This window comes from Brachycentrus maculatus, unplaced genomic scaffold (assembly GCF_059751285.1).
Source record: "Brachycentrus maculatus isolate JH-2025_06_01 unplaced genomic scaffold, ASM5975128v1 h1tg000561l, whole genome shotgun sequence".
In the NCBI taxonomy this organism is placed as follows: Eukaryota; Metazoa; Arthropoda; class Insecta; order Trichoptera; family Brachycentridae; genus Brachycentrus; species Brachycentrus maculatus.
Genome location: NW_028281304.1, coordinates 53211 through 75748, shown reverse-complemented (window position 1 = coordinate 75748; position 22538 = coordinate 53211). Strand labels below are relative to the sequence as shown.

The 22538-nt window shown below is 29.6% G+C and overlaps 1 protein-coding gene across 1 annotated transcript in view; it reads right to left on the bottom strand.

Annotated features, from left to right (window-relative positions):
• The window catches only part of LOC148301452 (phospholipase B1, membrane-associated-like), a 67542-nt gene that overhangs the window by 31431 nt on the left and 13573 nt on the right, over window positions 1-22538 (bottom strand). The window contains exon 2 of the mRNA XM_088273219.1: window positions 263-570. Coding sequence (XP_088129345.1) covers window positions 263-367 — 105 coding nt within the window. The 5' untranslated portion in view covers window positions 368-570. The remainder of the gene's footprint in view (window positions 1-262; window positions 571-22538) is intronic.

Below are 22538 nucleotides of genomic sequence, written 5' to 3'. Positions count from 1 at the left end.
TAAGTTAAGAAAGAAGAGTGGATACTTGGGTGGGGAGTTGGATTCCTGCCCGTGTTAAGCTATTTAGAAAGTTCTCCTTCTTTGTTATTAGCGGACACTGAAAAAACGTATTGTTTGCATCCCTTATATCTTGTCCACATTCGCAATATGGTGATGTAACACACTTTATCTTATAAAGATGCACAGGCAGTGAGCAGTGCCCGGACCTTAATTTATTCCAATGACAAGCAAATACTAGATGAATTTTCAAAAATATGCTTACCAATCCATTTTCCACTCCAGCCAAGCTATTATCTTCCAATCCAGAGACGAGACACACCAAAATTAAAAGCACCAAAGTGCTTCTAGACTGCTGAGGTAATGACATCTTAAAATACTTTTCCGAGACCTTCTGATGTGGCAAAAATAATAGAATCGCACATTTGCTAAAGTTAACACTTGAAATTTGTAAATTTCCTTATAATGTTACGAACACTTCATTTTTCTCTTTGTAACGCGTTCACTTGAATGTTCACTTTGTGTAAAAACTGCACTTGTATTTTAATATTCTGCAGCTGTTTCAAGTGTGATCTGCAAAAAAAAACAAAAGAAATTATTGAAATATTAATTTAAGAATTATACAAATATACTTATTTTAATGATACTCCAACATAGACACATTTATGGGAGTTAACAGGAATTCACAGAGCTCATGACCATTATCAAGATTAGGCTATCAATTTATACACTTTTTAACATTCACCATGTTTGAGTTTCATAGGTTTACGTACTATGTAACATTCACCATTTTACCCATGATTTAAAAGTTTCACAAGTTTTTTTTTATGTCAATGCATCTTGCATCCCTTATATCACTGCAACCACATTAGGTCTATTGTGACCTCCGTGAATCATGTTATTCACGACCTGTCTTAGTGGTAGGAGCTTCACCGTCTCGGAGTCCAGTAGAGGTCCTCCAAGGATGTGTCTTCGTTTGCCAGCGAGTGCGTCACAATTGTAGAGAATGTGGATTGGCGTTTCGTTATCCTCCATACAAAATCAGCATACTGGCGAGTCATGAAGTCCAATTTTTGTCATGTGTTTCCTCAGTCTGCAGTGTCCTGTCAAGGTCCTGGTTAGGATCCTTATTTAGGAATGTCAAATATGTTTGACGTACGACGCCATTTGCAAGAATTATAAAATTTTCCGATGGTGTTAATAATTTTGTGCCACCTTGTATGAGAATAAATTCACAAATTGAATATTTTGAAAGGAAAATTCGATTTCAAAACTAAAATTTGTTACTTTAAATGTCAAATATAATATCACGTTCATATGTAGTATTTATGTAAATATATCTGCAATCAATGATGCACCAATTGAATCCTTAACGTCTTACTCGTGATATTCCTTGTGGGATGTATTATTAACTGTCTTCCTTATCATTCACCGTTCACTACACAGTTTTAATTTAACTTCTCAAAGACTGTTCATTTCACGAAGAACGATAGATGTTGTTGGGTAGACGCTCAACTGCGAAACTGGTGTCGCGGCTTCGATTCTCGCCAGTTCAAGAAAGATTTATTTTCAATTGGTCTGGGTGATTGTGATGAGTTTTTTCACATTAACGTTCCCTGTCCTTACTATCCTACCTCCAGAAAAGCCTCTAAAAGTTGCGGATTATTCCTTTATAAAAATTTTAAAAAATTAAAATTCAAATATCAATGTGAGACAGACGCTTTTCAAAATCAAATTATAACTTATTTTTCTCGAATTTACTTTTAGCCCTTTGCGGTTTTTTTTTAATTTTTATATGAGGTCAAGGGATCTTGCATCCCTTATATCACTGCGACCATATTAGGTCTATTGTAATCTCTCTCTATATCATATCTCACTCTCAAGAACTACATGAGTCATGTAGCTCACGACCTGTCTTGATGGTAGGCCCTCTGCAGTTAGGTTTTGTAATATTTTATAATAATTTCCAGTCAATGTGCTATCCGTTCGATAATATATGCAGGGTTCGAACGTTGCAGCGTTCACATTTCTTCACACAAGTCTTCATAAAACGGTAATTCTCGGTTTTCTTTGGTTCATTATACAATTCAAATGACCCAAGCGCAATGTGCTGTTCGATGGTGTTCAGAGAAGCAAATTATACAACCATATCAGAATATCTAACGTATACAGAGGTTTATTTCGTAATTTTAGTTGAGATTCGTATCAATTGGAAATATGGTTTACTTCGTTGCATCGATATACAATAGTTTTAACTTTGTGACAATATTTTGTGGAAAAGGCGCTATACAAATGAGCAAATTATTATTATTATAAAGCAGGTGTCTTTTTAATAGCAACCAATTGTATTTTTCTTTTTGTATATATTTTTTTTAAATGTAAGTAATATTGGTATATAATCACATACCGAGATTTTTATGTCTACCGGTTCCGATACGTATTAGACTTTTTGTCAGGCCAATCAAGATCAAGAGAAAAAAATACTTATTTTGTTGACCTAGCTGGAGTTGAACCTGAGACCTAGTTCAACATGACTAAAGAGCAGAACTTTAATAACTAATCATCAATTAGCAAATAAAAATTCTCATTTTAAGATTTAAAAACAAAATCTTTATGACATATCATTTTTCATGGGTTTTTGCAGCATTTAAAAAAAATTAACCCTTACGATTTAGTTACTCAAAGAACTCTGGGCTGGAATTCCATACAGAAATCAACGTTTTAACTTTGACTTTTCTTCTATTTGATAAAAAGCAGCTATTATTTTTTCCTTCAACAGCATGCGAACAATACGACTCCTGATGATGTAATAATTTTCCGAAACCGGTAGTCACAAATAAGTGTTTAAAAAAGTGGTATTACACAAAGCATACAATGGATGATAAGGAGAGTGTTTTATTACCATACCAAAAATTATTAATGCCTTTAATATCCAAAATACTAATCTAAAATATTTATACCATGCGATTTTTGTCGACCCTAGGACCAACATGCACTAAAGGTCAATGCATTAAGAGCCAAGGTGTGACATGTAGGTATAAGGGTATTTTTCATTTATTTTTAAATCATATTACATACATAAGTCACATATAAGTCTCCTTTCAAGAACGTCATAAATAAAAAATCTTCGATTTTCAGTTGTGCACGTTTTCGGAATGCCTAGAAAATGTACTATATCCCAGCAAAAGAGGCATATTTTTAACTTAATATTTACCCGCTACAGGCCAGAAAGTGTTGTTTTTTTTTAATAAAGGGTGTTTTTTAAATTATTTTTTGAAATATACTAAACATTTTTCAAATGGAGAAAAAATCTTCAGGTTTTATCTAAAAATATCTGTTTTACAGTAAAAAGTTCAATAAGTGGCTTGATATTTATTTTTAAAACATTGTACTATATTTTTTAATTTTAAAAACGTTCTCCTGAAAAATCTTGTGTTTTTAATTTATGACGTTCTTTTAAGGAGTGAGCTATATATAATAATCCCATCGTGTATTATCCATTTTGAGATTTAGGTTAGCAAGACTGAAACACAAATAAAAAAGTTTAAAAAATAAGAAAAAAACAAAACTAACATTATTCATAAATTCGTTTTAATCACAAACAATTTAATCCGATGTCGATTAGAACATCAATATCACGTATATCACTTATGTGCATTACAACACACTCAAAATGTTTTTGACCTTTGCGTTACAATCGTGTGAATGTCAAGAACTCATTAACAATGAATCTCAACATTTTATAGCATTAAGCAATATAAAGTTAATAGATTGTATACTAAAAACTTGTTATTAACTGCGATTCTGATGCCGATTTACATGGCTTTGTATTTTGATTTTGTACTTTAAACCTTAATGTTTTTTTTTCTGTAGGGTTCGATGCAATGTTTTTTGGATGTAATAGATTTATATTATCCACTGACACTTCGTGATGGAATTGCATTTTTAATATATAATTTTATTAAAACCAATATTTTTAGCTTTTCCACTTTATTTTTATTTGAACAGCGACCGGGTTTCGTCGTTACCGACATCATCAGACTGGTCTGATGATGTCGGTAACGACGAAACCCGGTCGCTGGTCAAATAAAAATAAAGTGGAAAAGCTAAAAATATTGGTTTTAATCTAATAGTATATTTTTTGGATGTAATTGGATTTTAAAGGCATTTTTTGGATGTAATTATAAAAATATTTCAAATGTGTTTTAAAATGTGTTTAGAAGTTTTCGAAGGTTTTCATAGGGTGTGAAGTAGAAACGCAATCATTTTACAAAATTTTGTGTGTCCAAATACTCGTTCGCAAATCTGGATTTTCTCCACTTAAGACTTTTATTTAAATCATGACATCTCAACAAAGATGAAGAAATAAAAGGGTTTCTTCTTAATAAAAAGCTTTCCTCAATCAACATGGCAACGCAATAGATGGCTGTTGTGAATTTATATTTACTGTGTCATGCGATTGATCAATATACGAGTATCAAGGAGTTTCAAAAATTTAAGTAGTGTGATTGTCACTCATAGGTAGAATGGTAAATTTTGCACGTGTGTGTAAAGTGATCACTTGATCAGACTATGATCAGAGATGAGGTCACATCAATATTCTTCGTCATCTATGTTAAGACTTCAAATATGTATTATGATTTATTCATAACGTCGTATGATTAAAATTGCAAATCTCTTAATGCCCAGTATTCTTTAAGTCGCAACTTATGTTTTTCTAAATCAGATAACATTTTACATATTAATTTTTTCTTAAAACAACGTTTTTGCAAATAATAAAAAAATAAGTTTTTCTTCGAAATATTTATTTGGTTTTGAAAAAAAAGAGTTATTGAAAGGTAAGGAGTTTTAGATTATATATATATATATATATATATATATATATATATATAAATATATATATATATATATATATATATATATATATATATATATATATATATATATATATATATATATATATATATATATATATATATATATATATATATATATATATATATATATATATATATATATATATATATATATATATATATATATATATATATATATATATATATATATTATATTTATATATATATATATATATATATATATATATATATATATATATATATATATATATATATATATATATATATATATATATATATTTATATAAATAAATATATATATATATATATATATATATATATATATATATATATATATATATATATATATATATATATATATGTATATATATATATATATATATATATATATATATATATATATATATATATATAAATATATAAATATATACATATATGTATATATATATATATATATATATATATATATATATATAAATATCTATATATATATATATATATATATATATATATATATATATATATATATATATATATATATATATATATATATATATATATATATATATAAATATATAAATATATACATATATATATATATATATATATATATATATATATATATATATATATATATATATATATATATATATATATATATATATATATATATATATATATATATATATATAAATATCTATATATATATATATATATATATATATATATATATATATATATATATATATATATATATATATATATATATATATATATATATATATATATATATATATATATATATATATATATATATATATATATATATATATATATATATATATATATATATATATATATATATATATATATATAGTGTGAACAGACATATGGCCCATACGGTGGTCGTATGAATTCTGTGTTTGCGAATATCATATTAATAAAACACTGTTTTACATTTTACCCGTTTACATATGTGCAAATATGTACCTCTCATCAGTACACAAGTGATTGGCGTATTAGCGTAACATTCTACACAAAGTTTCTCGTATTCGTGACCGAAGTAAGATCCAAAGGTTGTGGGTTCAATTTACAAATACATACTGTATTATGAAATGAGTAGCATCCGTTGCATAAAGACTAAGCCTAATTTAAAATTGTACGTATATTCCTATACATTAATTTAATAATATTTATATTAATTTACAACTAACTGCATCAGGAGTTGCTGTAACACCCCTAAATCAATGGAAAATAATGAAAAGAGTTATTCAGCAAATTACAACTTATAGTAGTAAATTTCAAGACAATTCAATTTTTAAAAAAATCAATTTTTATTGTATATCTATAATTAGCATACACATTACAATCTAAAATTAAAAGCGTAGACATTAACAAAAAATCTAAAATAAGCATCAATACTCTTACAACCTTTTTACAACATTTTTCATTTATCAAACTTTGCAAACAATAGAACGCTTATGAATTCCCATTTCTAATTTTTGTAAATTCGGATCTAAAAATGTTAACATATTAATTAATTTCCTTTTATTGTAATAATTGAGAACAAATACTCGTTCACAAATCTAGATTAAAGGAGTTATGATGACCAATAGATGTGTCTAGTAAAGTTCTAGTGATTGAAGAACAATTTTTCAAAATTGGTTCATATATATATATATATATATATATATATATATATATATATATATATATATATATATATATATATATATATATATATATATATATATATATATATATATATATATATATATATATATATATATATATAGAACTTCCAAGAATTTCAGTAGTGTGGTTGTCACTAATGTGTAGAATTGGTGAATGTTGCACGTATGTAAAGCGATCACTTAAACCAGCCTATTACGTCAACACAAAATAACAATTATAATAATAATAAGTGAGGAAACCCAGACTTGTGAACAAGTATTGGAAACACCCAGAATGTTGTGAATTATGATATTTTTTCTGAAATCAAAATGTACGGAATAAAAAAATTAGATCTTTATTATTTTATTGATATTTATATCAATATATAGATATATGAAAAAGAGTATATTGGTGACAGCGAATAAAAAGCTTACGACTTTATAGGGAGCATATATGGATAAATGAATACGAGATAATCTACATAAGGAGATGATAAGGACTTAATTAAGTTAGGTTAGGTTAGGTTAGGTTAGGTGAGATGAGGAGAAGATAAATTTATCCACAGTAAAAATTACTTTAAAATGATCAAGTATTTTAAATATTTGAATGTGGACGAGTCATGAGTCAAAATAATCAGCGGGTACATGTGAGGAGATGCATGAATGTGGAAGATGCAAAGATTGTTTACAAAGACAGCTTGGTGTAGCGTTCTATTCTCTCCCCTGCAGTGAAGAAGTGTGATGGTAAGTAAGTTAGTTTAAATGATTTATTATCCCATTAATCCTTGACCGACTTTTCAGAACCCATATTTGGGTGACACGTTTGAAACAAAGATAATATTTATTATTCCTGGCGTAGAGTTTTTGTTCTCTTTGCTTTCCACTTAGTCAATATTCACAATGAAAATTTTAAGTGTTTTTGTCTTCTAAAGAAGAGTTATGGTTCTTGGTTTAAACTTTTAGCCCGATAGATATCTGAGCATTCTCGTGATTACAATCTGCTCTAGCGACAGGTTTTTTTCTCTTAACAAACACCTGATATATATATATATATATATATATATATATATATATATATATATATATATATATATATATATATATATATATATATATATATATATATATATATATATATATATATTTATATATATATATATATATATATAAATATATATATATATATGTATATATATATATATTTATATATACATATATATATAAACATATATGTATAAATATATATATATATATATATATATATATATATATATATATATATATATATATATATATATATATATATATATATATATATATATATATATATATATATATATATATATATATATATATATATATATATATATATATCTATATTTATCTTTTATCTGTTTAAATCTATATATGTTTGACAACTTGGTTGTAGATTCGTTGCATTGTGACGAAAGTGAATTGACACACTTAGGTCAAGATTATATTCATCTGACACACTTTATTAGCTTTGAACTCTTTTTTTACTTTTTGAAGGTTACGTGATATGCAAATGATTTTTTATTTCATTCTGAGAATTTTGTAATAACACGGTCAAATTACCGACTATTAACATAGCCGACATGTTTATTATATAGTAAATAGTAATGAGATGTGTGTAATTTTTATTGGGACATTTTTGTTTAAAACATGAAATTTTGAAAACACTGCAATTGTTTCCATGGTTTAATTATTTGTTTTTTTTTTGTTTTGCTTGTTCTCAAAAAGAGACTCTGCTAAATAAAAGCTTTTCTCTATCCAACATAGATGGCTGTTTGAACTCATATGTATAGTGTGATGAGATTAATCAATATATCTAGAAGCTCTAATAAAATCTATTTATTGTGATTTATATTGGTTTTAGTTTGAGTAAAATAACTGTGGGGTTAATCATGGGTAGAATGTTTAATGTTACACGCGTGTTAAGTGATCACTTAACCAGCCTATGACAGGTCATAAGCCCTGTAGACCAGACTCCCATATTCTCCTTCATGTATGTTGAGACGTCAAATTATTATTTATCACTATTTTTATGAGACTTTCGATCGCAAAAAAATATTATGGATTATTTTCGTTATATGGAAACAAGTGTGTTGTACTCGTAATCACGTCTATATGTGTACTCGTACATAGGTACATACATGTTGAATTACTAATTGGATATTGGAAGGAAGTAATCATATAATTATGTAATTGTGTTTTATTTTTAAACTCACTTTATAACATATTACCAATTTGGCCTTTACTTTAGATGTTACTTTGTTATGTAATTTAGCTCCAGGTGTTATTTTATTTTCTATGTCGCGCAAATAACACAGTCTGCCAATAACAATTATTTCACAGACTATGATCTCCATAAGTACACATACATTACTGTCAAGTCTAATACTCGTTAATAATTCATACAAAATGAGTGTATGATGGGTTTAAAATATAATACGAAAATCATTTAAGGAGGCCAGGCACTAGACCCAAAAGACACTTTTTGAAATAATATATAGATATATAGATTTGAAGTAGACAGAGAGGATAGAACGCTTACGCCAAGGTGTCTTTGCAAACATTTATCATTTATGCACCCAAATGATGCAAATACAATAATCGCGGTTTTTGAATTAATTATTAATTAAATAAATACGGGATAATCAATGGCCAGAAACTTAATTTTATTTTAACCCTGGTAAATAAAGGCAGTTAATTGGCCTTACAGGCGTATGCACCAATAAATAATAAAACATTAGTACGATAAATATATATCGTTTACTTTCAATTACATATGTTGCATAACGTTGAAATTAGTTCATCAATTAATATACTGGGCAAGTAATGCGATTTGGTAATTGAATATATCGTATTTATTTCTCAGTGCACATATCGATCACTCCTTTCAACAACGTCATATATCAAAAAAATGATTTTTCAGGAGATCGTTTTTAAAGTTTAAGAATATAATGAAATGTATTGAAAATAAATATCAACCTATTTTTTTAACTTTTTACTGCGCAACAGACCTTTTAAGGTAAAACCTGAAGGTTTTTTCTCCATTTGAAAAATATTAAGTTTATTTAAAAAAAATAAACAATACCTTTTCTTCAAAATGCAAAAAAAAAATCTGCCTCTAGCGGGTGAATATTAAGTTAAAAATATCCCGCTAATTTCTAGGATATAGTACATTTTCTGGGCATTCCAAAAACGTGCACAACTGAAAATTGTCGATTTTTGATATTTGACGTTGTTGAAAGGAGTGAGCGATATACGTAAGTACATCCTGTGATTTTTTTTATAAGATATTTATATATAATTACCAAAGGACCTTTTCTTCAAAATGCAAAAACAAAACTTTCTGCCCCGTAGTGGGTAAATTTTAAGTTAAGAATATACCACTTTTGCTGGGATATAGTACATTTTCTGGGCATTCCAAAATCATGCACAACTGAAAATTGACGATTTTAGATATATGACGTTGTTGAAAGGAGTGAGCGATATACGTATGTGCTTTTTTTATAAGACATTTATAGATAATTACTGAAGGAAATGTCCTTGACCGTAACGATTGCATATTATGCTAGATTAGAAATGAAAGTTTATCGGAGCTTTAAGCGAAACTGAATTCCAATGATTCCGGTTCGGATAGATCAAATTTCCATCAAAAGCGGTTTGGTAAAAATCTCAACCGGTCGTCTGACACAGTTAGCAATTGCTTACCGGGAAACTGAGCATAGCGAATATGTTACTTCGAGTGGGTGAGATCAACGCTCGACTTACGAATCTAGAAATACCGTTGAGTCAATATTGAGTCAATAATATGGATTCTCATAATGAAACAATTATACACACAACTTTAAAAACCAAGATTATTAATATGTATTTTTCTTTTTATAGTTTTTTTTTCTGAAACTTTGCTGCACATTTTATTTTGAAATTATAAAATTTAATATTATTTTTTGACATCTCGTCAAAGATGAAGAAGAATATGGAAGCCTGGGCATTTACGGGGCTAACGACCGTCATGGGCTGGTTTAAGTGATCACTTTACACACGTGTAACATTCACCAATTCTACCCATTATTGACAACCACAGTACTTAAATACTTGGAAGTTCTATATATTGTATATGTGAGAACCCATTTTGAAACATCGTTCTTGAATCACTACAACTTCACAAGAGACATCTATTGGTGACGTGAAAAGAAGCTTTATTATGAAAAATACTCCTATAATTGGTGATAATCCAGATTAGTGAACAAGTATTTGGACACACTCAAAATATTGTAATTATGTTGTCAATTATGGGTAGAATTGGTGAATGTTACATGTGTGTTAAGTGATCACTTAAATCAGTCTATGACGGTCGTAAGCCCCGCAAGTGCCCAGACTTCCATATTCTTCTTCATCTGTGGTATGTTAAGATGTCAATAAAGACATTTAAAAAATAAGTCCCAACTGGAGATAATCCAGAAGTATTTGAACACACTAAAAATGTTGTAAAATTAAATTATTTTAGTACAAAAGAGTTAAGTGTGGCCTTGATGCAAGAGTTGTGCAATCGGAGTTGCATTCTATGATGCATTATACGTTTAGTCAGTCACCTTAGCATAAAGAGTGCACCGTTGCAGCATGCGTTATGCAACCCGTACTTCTTGGCTAAGAGCCCAGAGAAAGTACATTGATATTGTTAAGAGCAAATATGGCCTGAAACGCGGAATCAATGCATTGCTACATAGGGTCTGGTGTATTGATTTATTTATTTGAGAATTAAATAGCTTAATTATAAAAATATATAAAAGGGTTACATTGAAAATAATAAAAGCCAATCAAATAATTTCACATATACGTTATTTGTTGCCGACGGAGGTAAGAGGTCAAAATAACATATTTAAAAAAAAGGAATGGGAAAATGATCAATGAAAAATAGTTTCTAATAATTTTCTCACTTTTTGAATGTATATTAGGTTAAAATAGATACATACAATAGCTGAACAAAATAAAAAAACGTATGTAAAAAGAACTCCACTGGCAAGATACACAAGGTGGGTCTGCAAAAAGAAGGTGATTATGTTTATACATTTTGTAATGAATGTATACTGTATATGTATTTACAGTATATAATTAACAAATAAATGTTTTAAAAAATAATAATCGTTATTAATACTTTAATGGGATATTAAGGACTACGTGGCGAGACTCGAGTGGCAATGAGCAGGACATATTGCAAGACAGGACCCTACAAGATGGACCCCAAACAACATTTACGACATTTTGAGTGATTTCAGCACTCAAAATGTTGTAAAAAAAAAACTCTACTACTCTCTCTCTGTTACTAAGGCCAAACTCGCATTAATAAAACTCAGTTGACTTCGGGCAACGCATAGAGCTGGTCATCGGGTAACGCCCAATTATTTTTTTAGTACATATTGGATTTTTGTTTTTTAGAATAGTTTTTTTAAAACCGCTAGCCAGAGAACATTGAGCTTTAAGCTCCTCGCGCTTGCACAGTGCAAGTATGCAAGAGTGAGATGCGAATATAGTGTCACGGTTCCCGCATACTCTTCACGCTATATTTATGTATACTCGAATTTGTTTCCGATATTCACAAAATACCTGCGATGTACCCGATAAATTCGGATTATTATTAATAGTATTTTTTAAATCAATGAAAAAAAATGTTATGTAGGAATACTTATAATCTTAGCCTTGTATTTATTGTATTTATAGAGATATTGTGGTTATTAGAAGCAATGTGTACAAGGTACACAACACCGGAAAGGGAGGGTTAAGGAATGTTTTTGTATTGTTCTGAACCTATCACTGTATGGAAGAGGACGTAACATATGCACAGCAGTGCAACAGATAAATGCAAACATTCTCCTATTCCACAAGAGTGCATCGCAAACGATCATGGATAAAGAATGGAAGTAGTGATTACACTACAAAAAGTCAATAGCAATAGATAAACACTCGAATACCCATTTAAATTCTTTTCTTTACAACGAGAAACCATCTCGCAATAATTGATTAGATGGCACAAAACACCTTACAAAGTTATGTAAAACCAATACTTTCATTTACACATTTTTTGTAAAGCTTATCTTGTAATTTATGCTGACAGAGCTTTCCTAATAGTATGTGAGCATTTTATATTACGCACATAAAAACATATTGTTGTTAATTGAAAAATTATTCTTAAAGACAATTCTTAAAGCGTGCGTTTAAGCATAATTCAAATTGACATTATTTGCTTAATGGTAAAACGATCCGAGAAAACTGAAAACAATAAAATTAACATTTTTTTCTACTTTTTACTCATGGCTGTACAGGTCATTGAAAAATATTGCCTACATTTAAATAACTTAAAAAAAAATTGAGATAAAGTTTTTACTGACATTTCTTGGTGTGACTAAATATTATAGAATAAAATATTACTATGTAGTTTTTTCCACATCAATTTGATTTGACAAGCAGCCGGGTTTCGTCGTAACCGACACCATCAGACTGGTGAAATAAAATTCACGTGGATAAAATAAATAGTTATTATTTTATTATATTAGTGGTATTCAATGGTTTTGATCTTAAAATGTGCGATTTTTTTAAAATCTAACCTTAGTATGTTTTGTTGTGTGCACCAATTTCAGTTTTTAGACCTTTCTTTTTTAAAGAGAATACCATTACAAGCCAGCTTTTCCTGGACATTCCTAAACTGTTTTGTGATGAAGTGGAGCCCTATTATGCATAAAAATAATTCGCTGTCTAGTCTGTTGTTTGATTTGTAAAATTTGAGGCAACACAAACAGTTCAAGCATATCCAGGTAAACTGGTCTGTTATGGTCTTTTCTATGAAAAAGTAAGGTCCAAAAACGTACTATTAAACTTACTAAACTTTATACAAAATTTCTTTCTTCAAAATATTTTTTTTCGTAAATTTAAAAATCAAAAATATAAACAGTTATTTATAATGTTGGCATTATTTTTCGATGACCCTGCGTTTGGTTATTTAAATCGACTTAAATGATTTACTCATAATTTATTCTGAATCCTTTTCAAGTATTTTTCATTATCTAATTTTTGTGTACTTGATCGTGTCATGTCTTTCTTGGCCTTCCTTCCATTCATTTTACATTCATATTTCGTTTACTCTACGTGCCCTGACTATCTTTTGACCCTTTCATAATTTATTTATAAAATATTAAGCTTTTGTGGCATTGTTTTTGTATTTCGTAACTTTTGAAACCCCTACCTCAAACGATGATTTCTCAAAAAAAGATATCAAAAATTAAATACTAAAAATCACTATTTTTTCGTCAATCTGTTAGCAGTAATTAATATATATTTGTGTCATCTGCTGCATTAGTTTCCAACCCTTATGTATGGAATCATGGAGTTGGCAAAAGAAGGTGAAAGAAGACTGAATGTGGTCGAAATGCTTTCTCTCAGACGAATATGCAGCAAAACATTGTATGATAGATGTTTGAATGGTGATGTAAAGAAGAAATATAACAACATTTTGAGTGTGTCCAAATACTTGTTCACAAAATCTGGATTATCTCCAATTACAGGAGTTATTTTAATTTTTTTTTCACATGTGTGTTTTTTTTCTCATGGTTTCTCATGTGTGTGATTATAATCCAGGATTCAGATCTCACATACTAATATAAGAGTTTCTGCTTATTAAAAAGCTTCTTTACATCTCACCAATAGATGTCTCTAGTGAAGTTCTAGTGATTCAAGAACAAGGTCTCTAAATTGGTTCATATATATAGAACTTCCAAGAATTTGAGTAGTGTGGTTGTCAATAATGGGTAGAATTGGTGAATGTTACACGTGTGTAAAGTGATCACTTAAACCAGCCTATGACGGTCGTCAGCTCCGTAAATGTCCAGACTTCCATATTCTTCTTCATCTTTGATGAGATGTCAAAAAATAAGAAGAAATATAAGGTTGAGATTTTCTTTGAAGAAAAGAAAAAAAGGTGTGTTGAGATAGTTTGAGATTTGAATCAAATGCATGAAGAAAGAATAGTCAAACAAATTTATGAGACGTGTGTGGTTGGTAATAGGAGCAAAGAAAGACTGAGGAAAACTTGACATGATCAAGTATTTCAAATACTTTAAAGTGGTCAGATATTAAGTCAGAATAATCGGTAGGTATGTATGAGGAGTTGCATGAATATGAAAGAAGCGAAGATTGTTTGCAAAGGGAGACTGGTGTGGGTCTCTATTTTCTTTGCCTACCCCTGCGGGGAAGCGGTGTGATGGTTAATTAGTTAGTGAGCAAAGATTTATTTTCATCATACTAAGCAGATACCTTTATCAATGAAAATTACATTAAAAAAATTACAATTTTACCAATTGCCAATTTTCATTTTTTACAAATATATCATCACAGCCGTCTACCTATGTGCCTTCCAAATAACGTTTAAAGTATTTATTGATTTGGTGTTTAATTTGTAGAACTCCATTTTAATTTATGTTATATTTTTTCAATCAAACACAGATTATTTGAGTCTACTAAGTTGTATTTTATTCAAAAACAAATAAAAATTTATATTGTGACAATTGTTTCGCTGTATAGCCATATAAAGACCGTCAGTCCATTTAATCTTCAAATTGGTTTGAAAATGCCATAACTAGGCGAAACAATTGTCACAGCATAAATTTTTATGTGTTTTTTTTTAATAAATATAACTTACTAGACTCAAAAAATCTGTGTTTGATTTAAAAATTATTACATAAAATAAAATGTTCAAATTCATAAATATCGCAAAAATTTATACTTAATAATAATAGTTAGATGCAGATCATGTCGATTTTAAATAATTGTCTTCGCAATGACCTGAATCGAAATTTTACTATAAATTAATACTGTAATTTACCAAAGATTATGGTACGTCCCACAATATATACACAAATATAATATTTAACGATTGTTATATGGCATTTAAATTTATTGATAGCATCGTTTTTTATATGCACTATTAATCGCCAATATAACTTGTTGAAAGACAAACACGGCTAAGTCCACAAGTGGTCAAAATTTAATGTTTAATTTTAAAATTAAGTTAATTTTATTATTTGGAACAATTATAAAGGTGGCACAAAATAAATATCTCTATCAGAAGATGTTATCATTTTAGCAAATTCCGTCGTACGTATTGCGTCGTACGAACAAGACAGCTGCAGTATACAAACAGATTTAGGATGGTGCAAAATTAATCTTCCAATTTTGTTTTCAATACAATTTTTCTTAGTAAAAAAATTGAGTTATGAGAATCTTCATGTAAAACTTTACAATGTTTTTGCTTATAAAGATACATTTGTGATAAAAGTTTATATCCGTCAAGTGGCTGCCGCCAGTGTTGATGCACGTTTGTGTCCGTTTTATCAATCAGTTTGTATACTGCAGCTGTTTAGTTTACAGAAATTAAATATGATTGACGTACGACGTCATTTGCATAAATTATAACATCTTCCGATAGGGTGATTAATATTGGCATTTACTTTGTGGAACAATACGATGATTAATAACAAAAATAAAACACTTGTATAAAACCACTTTTGAAAAAGTATTATGCATTGTTTCGGCATTTACTTTGTGGTAAGACATGATTAAATTACAAATAAAGTACTTGTTTTATTTATTGATTTGGCGTTTAATTTGTAGAACTCCATTTTAATTTATGTATCAATTATAAATCAAACACAGATTTTTTGAGTCTACTAAGTTGTATTTTATTAACAAAAACACATAAAAATTAAACTGTGACAATTGTTTCATGCCCTAACAAGGCGAAACAATTGTCACAGTATAATTTTGATGTGTTTTTGTTAATAAAATACAACTTAGTAGACTCAAAAAATCTGTGTTTGATTTATAATTAATACATACTTTTTTATATTCAAACCCGTAGATGGAGGCGTCTGTGGCTTTCAGAACTAGTCATAACAATATAATTCTCAAGTCTCAAGTGATTTATTTAAAATTTGAAAAGGTGGTAATATCAAGTTATTTTAGAAAAATTAAACACTTGAATATACCACTTGATTTGTTTTATTTATAAATACGACTAGTTTCGATCACTTACAGATTTTTTCATCTTTTGGGAAAAATTTAAACTGTTAAAAACTGAAAAAAATAAAAAGTAACATCTGTAAGTTTTCTAAAATACTCGTATATATAAATAAAACTCATCAAGTGATATATTCAAGTGTTTAATTTTTTTAAATAATCAACATGTCATTCCACAAAGTTAATGCCGAATCAATAAGTAATGTAATATCAGGTGTTTTATTTTTACATATAATGTTTACGTCGCGTGGATTTTGCCATTTTTGATTCATACCTTCAAAATCAAGCATGTCTGACCTTTAAACAGGGTGAACGTATCATCCATCTATCACTGCAAGCTAGCACATATGGACATACATAACTATCTTCAATCTCCTAATAATACCCACTTCAACACTATTCTACGACACCGTAAAATGATGTTTTTTCAGTTGATTACGTCACGATTGTGTCGTTACATGCGCGTAAATAAATTGTATGCAATAAAAAAAGATTGTCTAAATTATTTGATGATTTTAATCAATGTTGCGTTCGGACACCATTCTAGGTGTAAGAAATCTTATTACATAATGTGGTTATTGGATAGGTTTCCTTTTTTGTCGAAATCACCGGATGACCATTGATGCGATCCGTATGTAATTTTTTTCTTGATCTTCAATCAACTATAAGACGACAGCCAAATATATTTTTGAAGCGAAACTTCATGGGTGGCGATTCGATAATCGATAATTAGACGAGAATGGACAGTAAAATTTTGAAGACGCATCACGTTTATAAGATACATTATGTTACATGAGAGAGAAGAAAGATGTGATGAGAGAAGGAGAAAGAGATCTATTGATCCCGATGCCAGGGGGGTCAGGGCTTTTGGGCGTCTCCTAGTATGTAAAATAATTAGTGATGAATATTTCATAAAGTTCTTTATTTATTTTCTGAACTCTATCATAGATGGTGTCAAATATGAATGTTAAGAATTAAGGAATAAATATTTATTAAGAAATTTGAGTAGTGTGGTTGTCAATCATGGGTAGAATGGTAAAGTCACACACATATAAAGTGATCACTTAAACCAATCAATGACAGGTCGTAAGCTCTGTAAGTACCCAAACATTCATATTCTTGGATCTACTTGATAAAATACTGACTCCTCAAATAATAGAGCTTAATGTTAATTATACCATAATTTTGATTAATAGTATGAGAAAAAATGGAAGATGAATAATAGGATTCCCCCTGGGAATCGAACCCGGGACCTCCATTACAGTATTTAAACGAACTAACCATTACACTACGGTGGCGGACAAATCTTATTACTTCATCTGACCGTTATCAGCACCCAATGGTGCATGAGGAACTGCATAAAATTGATCTAATTTAATTTTGATCGTTTATTATACGAAGTCAAGGTGATTAGTCCTACGATTCAAGTCCAGTCCATTTTAATATTTAATAAAAATTATATAAAAACGAAAAATCAGTTATAATTAGTTTTACCCCTCTGGGAATCGAACTCGCGACCTCCAGCTTGGTATCCAAATGTGCTAACCTCAACACCAATGATCGCCACACGGTAGCTCGCCGAGGCTTTTTCGGTGGCTCTCGTAGGATATTACATTTGTCCAGTAAATTATATTATTGAACTACGAATATAAATAAAAAATGTGCTAAATGTCAACAAAATGCTTAAAAGGTTGTTTTTAAGAATAATCTGATGTCCTAATTTATTTAAATTAATATTATGTATGGTCCGATAAGGGCCAATTATAAAAAATACATCGCTCACTCATTTCAACAACGTCATATATAAAAAATCGTCAATTTTCAGTTGTGCATGTTTTCGGAATGCCCCCAGAAAATGTACTATATCCCAGAAAAAGCGGCACATTTTTAACTTAATATTTACCCGCTACAGGGCAGAAGGTTTTGTTTTTGCATTTTGAAGAAAATATATTGTTTAATAATTTTTTTAAATATACTAAATATTTTTCAAATGGAGAAAAAACCTTCAGGTTTTACCTGAAAAGATCTGTTGCACTGTAAAAAGTTCAATAAATGGCTTGATATTTATTTTTAATACATTTCATTTTATTCTAAAACTTTAAAAACGATCTCCTGAAAAATCAAGTTTTTTTTATATTTGACGTTTTTGAAAGGAGTGAGCGATATGGGAATTTGTATAGGTAGCTCACCAGACAAGTTCAATTTCTGAAAGTAGCTCACATCCTTATTGAGTTAAGAGACCACTTATCTACACTATGAAGGTTCTAATTTCACCCTAAGAATAATTTGTTCATAACACCGGTATTGCTCTGACGACACTAACTCGTAATATTATATCATCTCAGCTTGCTATATTATAACATAATCAATGCAATGTATGTTATGCCTTTTATGGATAATCTCATCTATCTCTAGCGGCTGTGAATTTAGCTTTCTCATAAAGGTTATAACAAGAATGCACCGCGTGGCCTGTTAATTTTAAATGGTGGACAAATGTCAACTTATTTAAAGTTCTGTTGGAATTGTTTGGTATTGTATTTTGGTATTAAAACGCGAGATTTTTGCCTAGAATTTTCACTCATGAATTACATGATTTTATAGTAACTTTAAACATAAAGAATGAATCCACTCACGAGTAGGCATAGGCTATAAAACATAAAAATTTGAAGCCTGAGTCGGGTCATGATAAGCGGTGTTGCATAAGCTATAGCTAGATTTCAGAGTCACTTGGAAGTTAGGTAATATAAAAAAATGGTATCAAATGTTAAAATTAAATACTGATCTTAAGAGTCTACTTAGTTGTATTTTATTGTTAAAAACTCATAAAAATTTAATTTGTTAATTTTTTTCGCCTTATTACGGCATTTTAACTAATGTGAAGATTAAATGAACTGATGTTCCATATATAGCTTTCCAATTCTAGGTACTTAAGTAATAGTTTTAACACGCGCAGTAATAATTTACGGGAGAAAACAATAGTCAATGGGGCATGTAAGTAAACAGTGAAATACTAAATCACAACTTAAAATCAGTATTTGATTTTGACGCAGACATATTGGTCAATAATAATTTATATTAATTATAAACTTAAATGGAGTTCTACAAATTAAATGCTAAATCTATATTTAAATATTTTACTTATTTTTAATATAAGTTTTACTTGGTAAATAGCAATATTTATGAAAATCTATTAGGACACGTGTTTCGATACATTCCGCATCATTTCATCAAACATCGTGTTTTCAAAAACGGTGTTTGATAATGATGGGAAATGCATCGAAACACGAGTCATAATAGGTTTTAAGAAAAAGTTATATCTACCAAGTAAAACAAATATAAAAAATTAAACAATGGTAATTAACGCGTGTGAAATAGTCGTGTGAAGAGGTCACCGGTGAACTTTTATCTCACTTCCCCATGTGCCACAGCAAACCGGTTAATAAGGCGGAACAAGTTTAAAGAAAGTAAACATTTCTAAACACCCGTTTCTGGACAACTCGACCGCTTCATTTACGCTAAACTAATGCGTTAAAACTAACTGTTAACTATTTGACATCTCCAGCGAAAGCACAATAGGGGGTCCCATAACTACATGTTTGGAAATTTCAATTTAACGCCTCGTTAAGTATAAACTTGATAATTGTATGACGAGTATATCACTCTGCGAAGAAAATAATTTTACATTAAATTTTCAGTATGTCCAAATGCTTGTTCACAAATCTGGATTATCTTCAATTAGGAATTATTTTCACATTGTTTTTGGACATCTCAGCAAAGATGAAGAAGAATATGGAAGTCTGGGCATTTACGGGGCTGACGACCGTCATAGACTGATCAATATATCTAGAAGTTTTAAGAATTTGAGTAGTGTGGTTGTTAATCGTGAGTAGAATTGGTGAATGTCACACTTGTGTAAAGTGATCACTTAAACCACCCTATGACGATCGTAAGCCTTGTAAATGCCCAGACTTCCATGTTCTTCTTCATGTATGCTTTTTAATTTTTATTAAAACCCTTATCCGCACCAAAAATGGTGCATAGGGCACTGCTTCATATAAACGCAGTGTTATCTTGATCGTTTACACATGAAGGAAAGGTGATCAGCCCTCCGCTTCAGGTACCAGTCCAGGGTAATATTAAATAAATATTACAGTGAAAAAATCACTTATATTTATTTTACCCCCCTGGGAATCGAACCCAGGACCTCCAGAACGGTAGGCGAGCGTGCTGACCATTACACTACGGAGGCGGACATGTATGCTTAGATGTATGCTAAGATGTCAAAAAATAATGCAATTATTTATTTTCCTAGCTTATGAAGAGCAGTCTTACCCGTGAAAAAAATCATTTTTAATGTAGTCGTGTTAAGTCGGTTTTACATGCTTTGTTCCAAAAATTCAACTTGTACGCATGTTTATGTAAAATCTCTTTAAAATATTGGATAACATAACTCTACTCTACTTTTTTAAAAAAAAAAAAATATGTTTTACTTGGTAAATACCACTATTTCACAAAATCCATTGTGACACATTCCTTCGATTCATTTGCATCAATTAATGAAATTCAAGAAAATCATCATTTATTCAACAAATTGTATTTTTCTGTATTTTAAATACGACTCAGCACATTGAATTGTTTTTTGCCTTGAGGTACTTTTCATTGATGCTGTGCTTTTTAATAGTTTCAAATTAATTTTATGTTCAACTTTATTTCTTTATAATAATCCCTTAAAATCTGAATAAAATCCTTTTTTTACAAAGATTTGAATTCAAAATATTTTAAAATAATTTATTTAAAGCGTGGTGTTTTGTTTTAACAAATCAAAGGTCAGAACACAATGAACGAACGTAATGTTGGTAAGAATTTCAAGTGATGCAATAATCGGAAATCCACTATCAAGCCACGTGTATGCATATAGTAAGTAACGGGATAGAGACCACGTGATATTTCGTGACGATCTTCGATCGCAAAGCCAAACCCACGAAGTAGCCTAAAGCTGTTAAATATCGTAAATTCCATTTGAATGGTCACATAACATTTCATTCAGATTCCGAAGGCTACAGGTTTACCAAAAAACTACTTGAACTTGAAAAACAGTTTTTTTTTTAAATATACTATTTTTCTGTAGGTAAAAATATTTTAAGAACCATATAGAGTTAATGAACATGTCAGTTTTACAACATTTTGAGTGTGTCCAAATACTTTTTCGCAAAATCTGGATTATCTCCAGGAGATAATTACAGGAGTTATTTTCATATTATTTTTTGACGGTCGTCTTACGGACGGTATTTTTTGACGGTTTGACGGTCGTAAATGCCCAGACTTCCATATTCTTCTTCATCTTTGATGAGATGTCAAAAATAATATGAAACATATCAGTGCTTATCAACTAACCAACTAACCATCACGCTACTTCAGGCAGAAATAATAGAACGCCACACCACAGTGCAAGCAATCTTCGTCACTTCCACATTCATTTATCTTCTCACTCTTAGGGCGTTTGTCCACGATACGGAATTACACGGAATTTTACCGTCCGGCACGTCAGTTAGCATTTTAAACGACGATTGGCTTGGATTGGCATGTACTTTTGTCCATATTTTTCGAATCGGTGCTCTTGATCGGTGCGTGAACAAGTTGCGCGTGAAATCGATCACGCTAAACTGTCGTAGTTGCTTTAATTTTTCAAAACTGGACTGCCGGACGGTAAAATTCCGGGTAGTGGATAAGCGCCCTTACCCTTCGATTATTCCAACTCCTGACCACATTCGAGTATTTGAAATATGTACTTGATCATGCCAAGTTGTCTTCAAACTTCCTCTACTCCCATTTCCAACTATGCTTGATAAAGTCGTTGTGCTTTATTATCGTTTTACTTTTAAATTATTATTTTCTT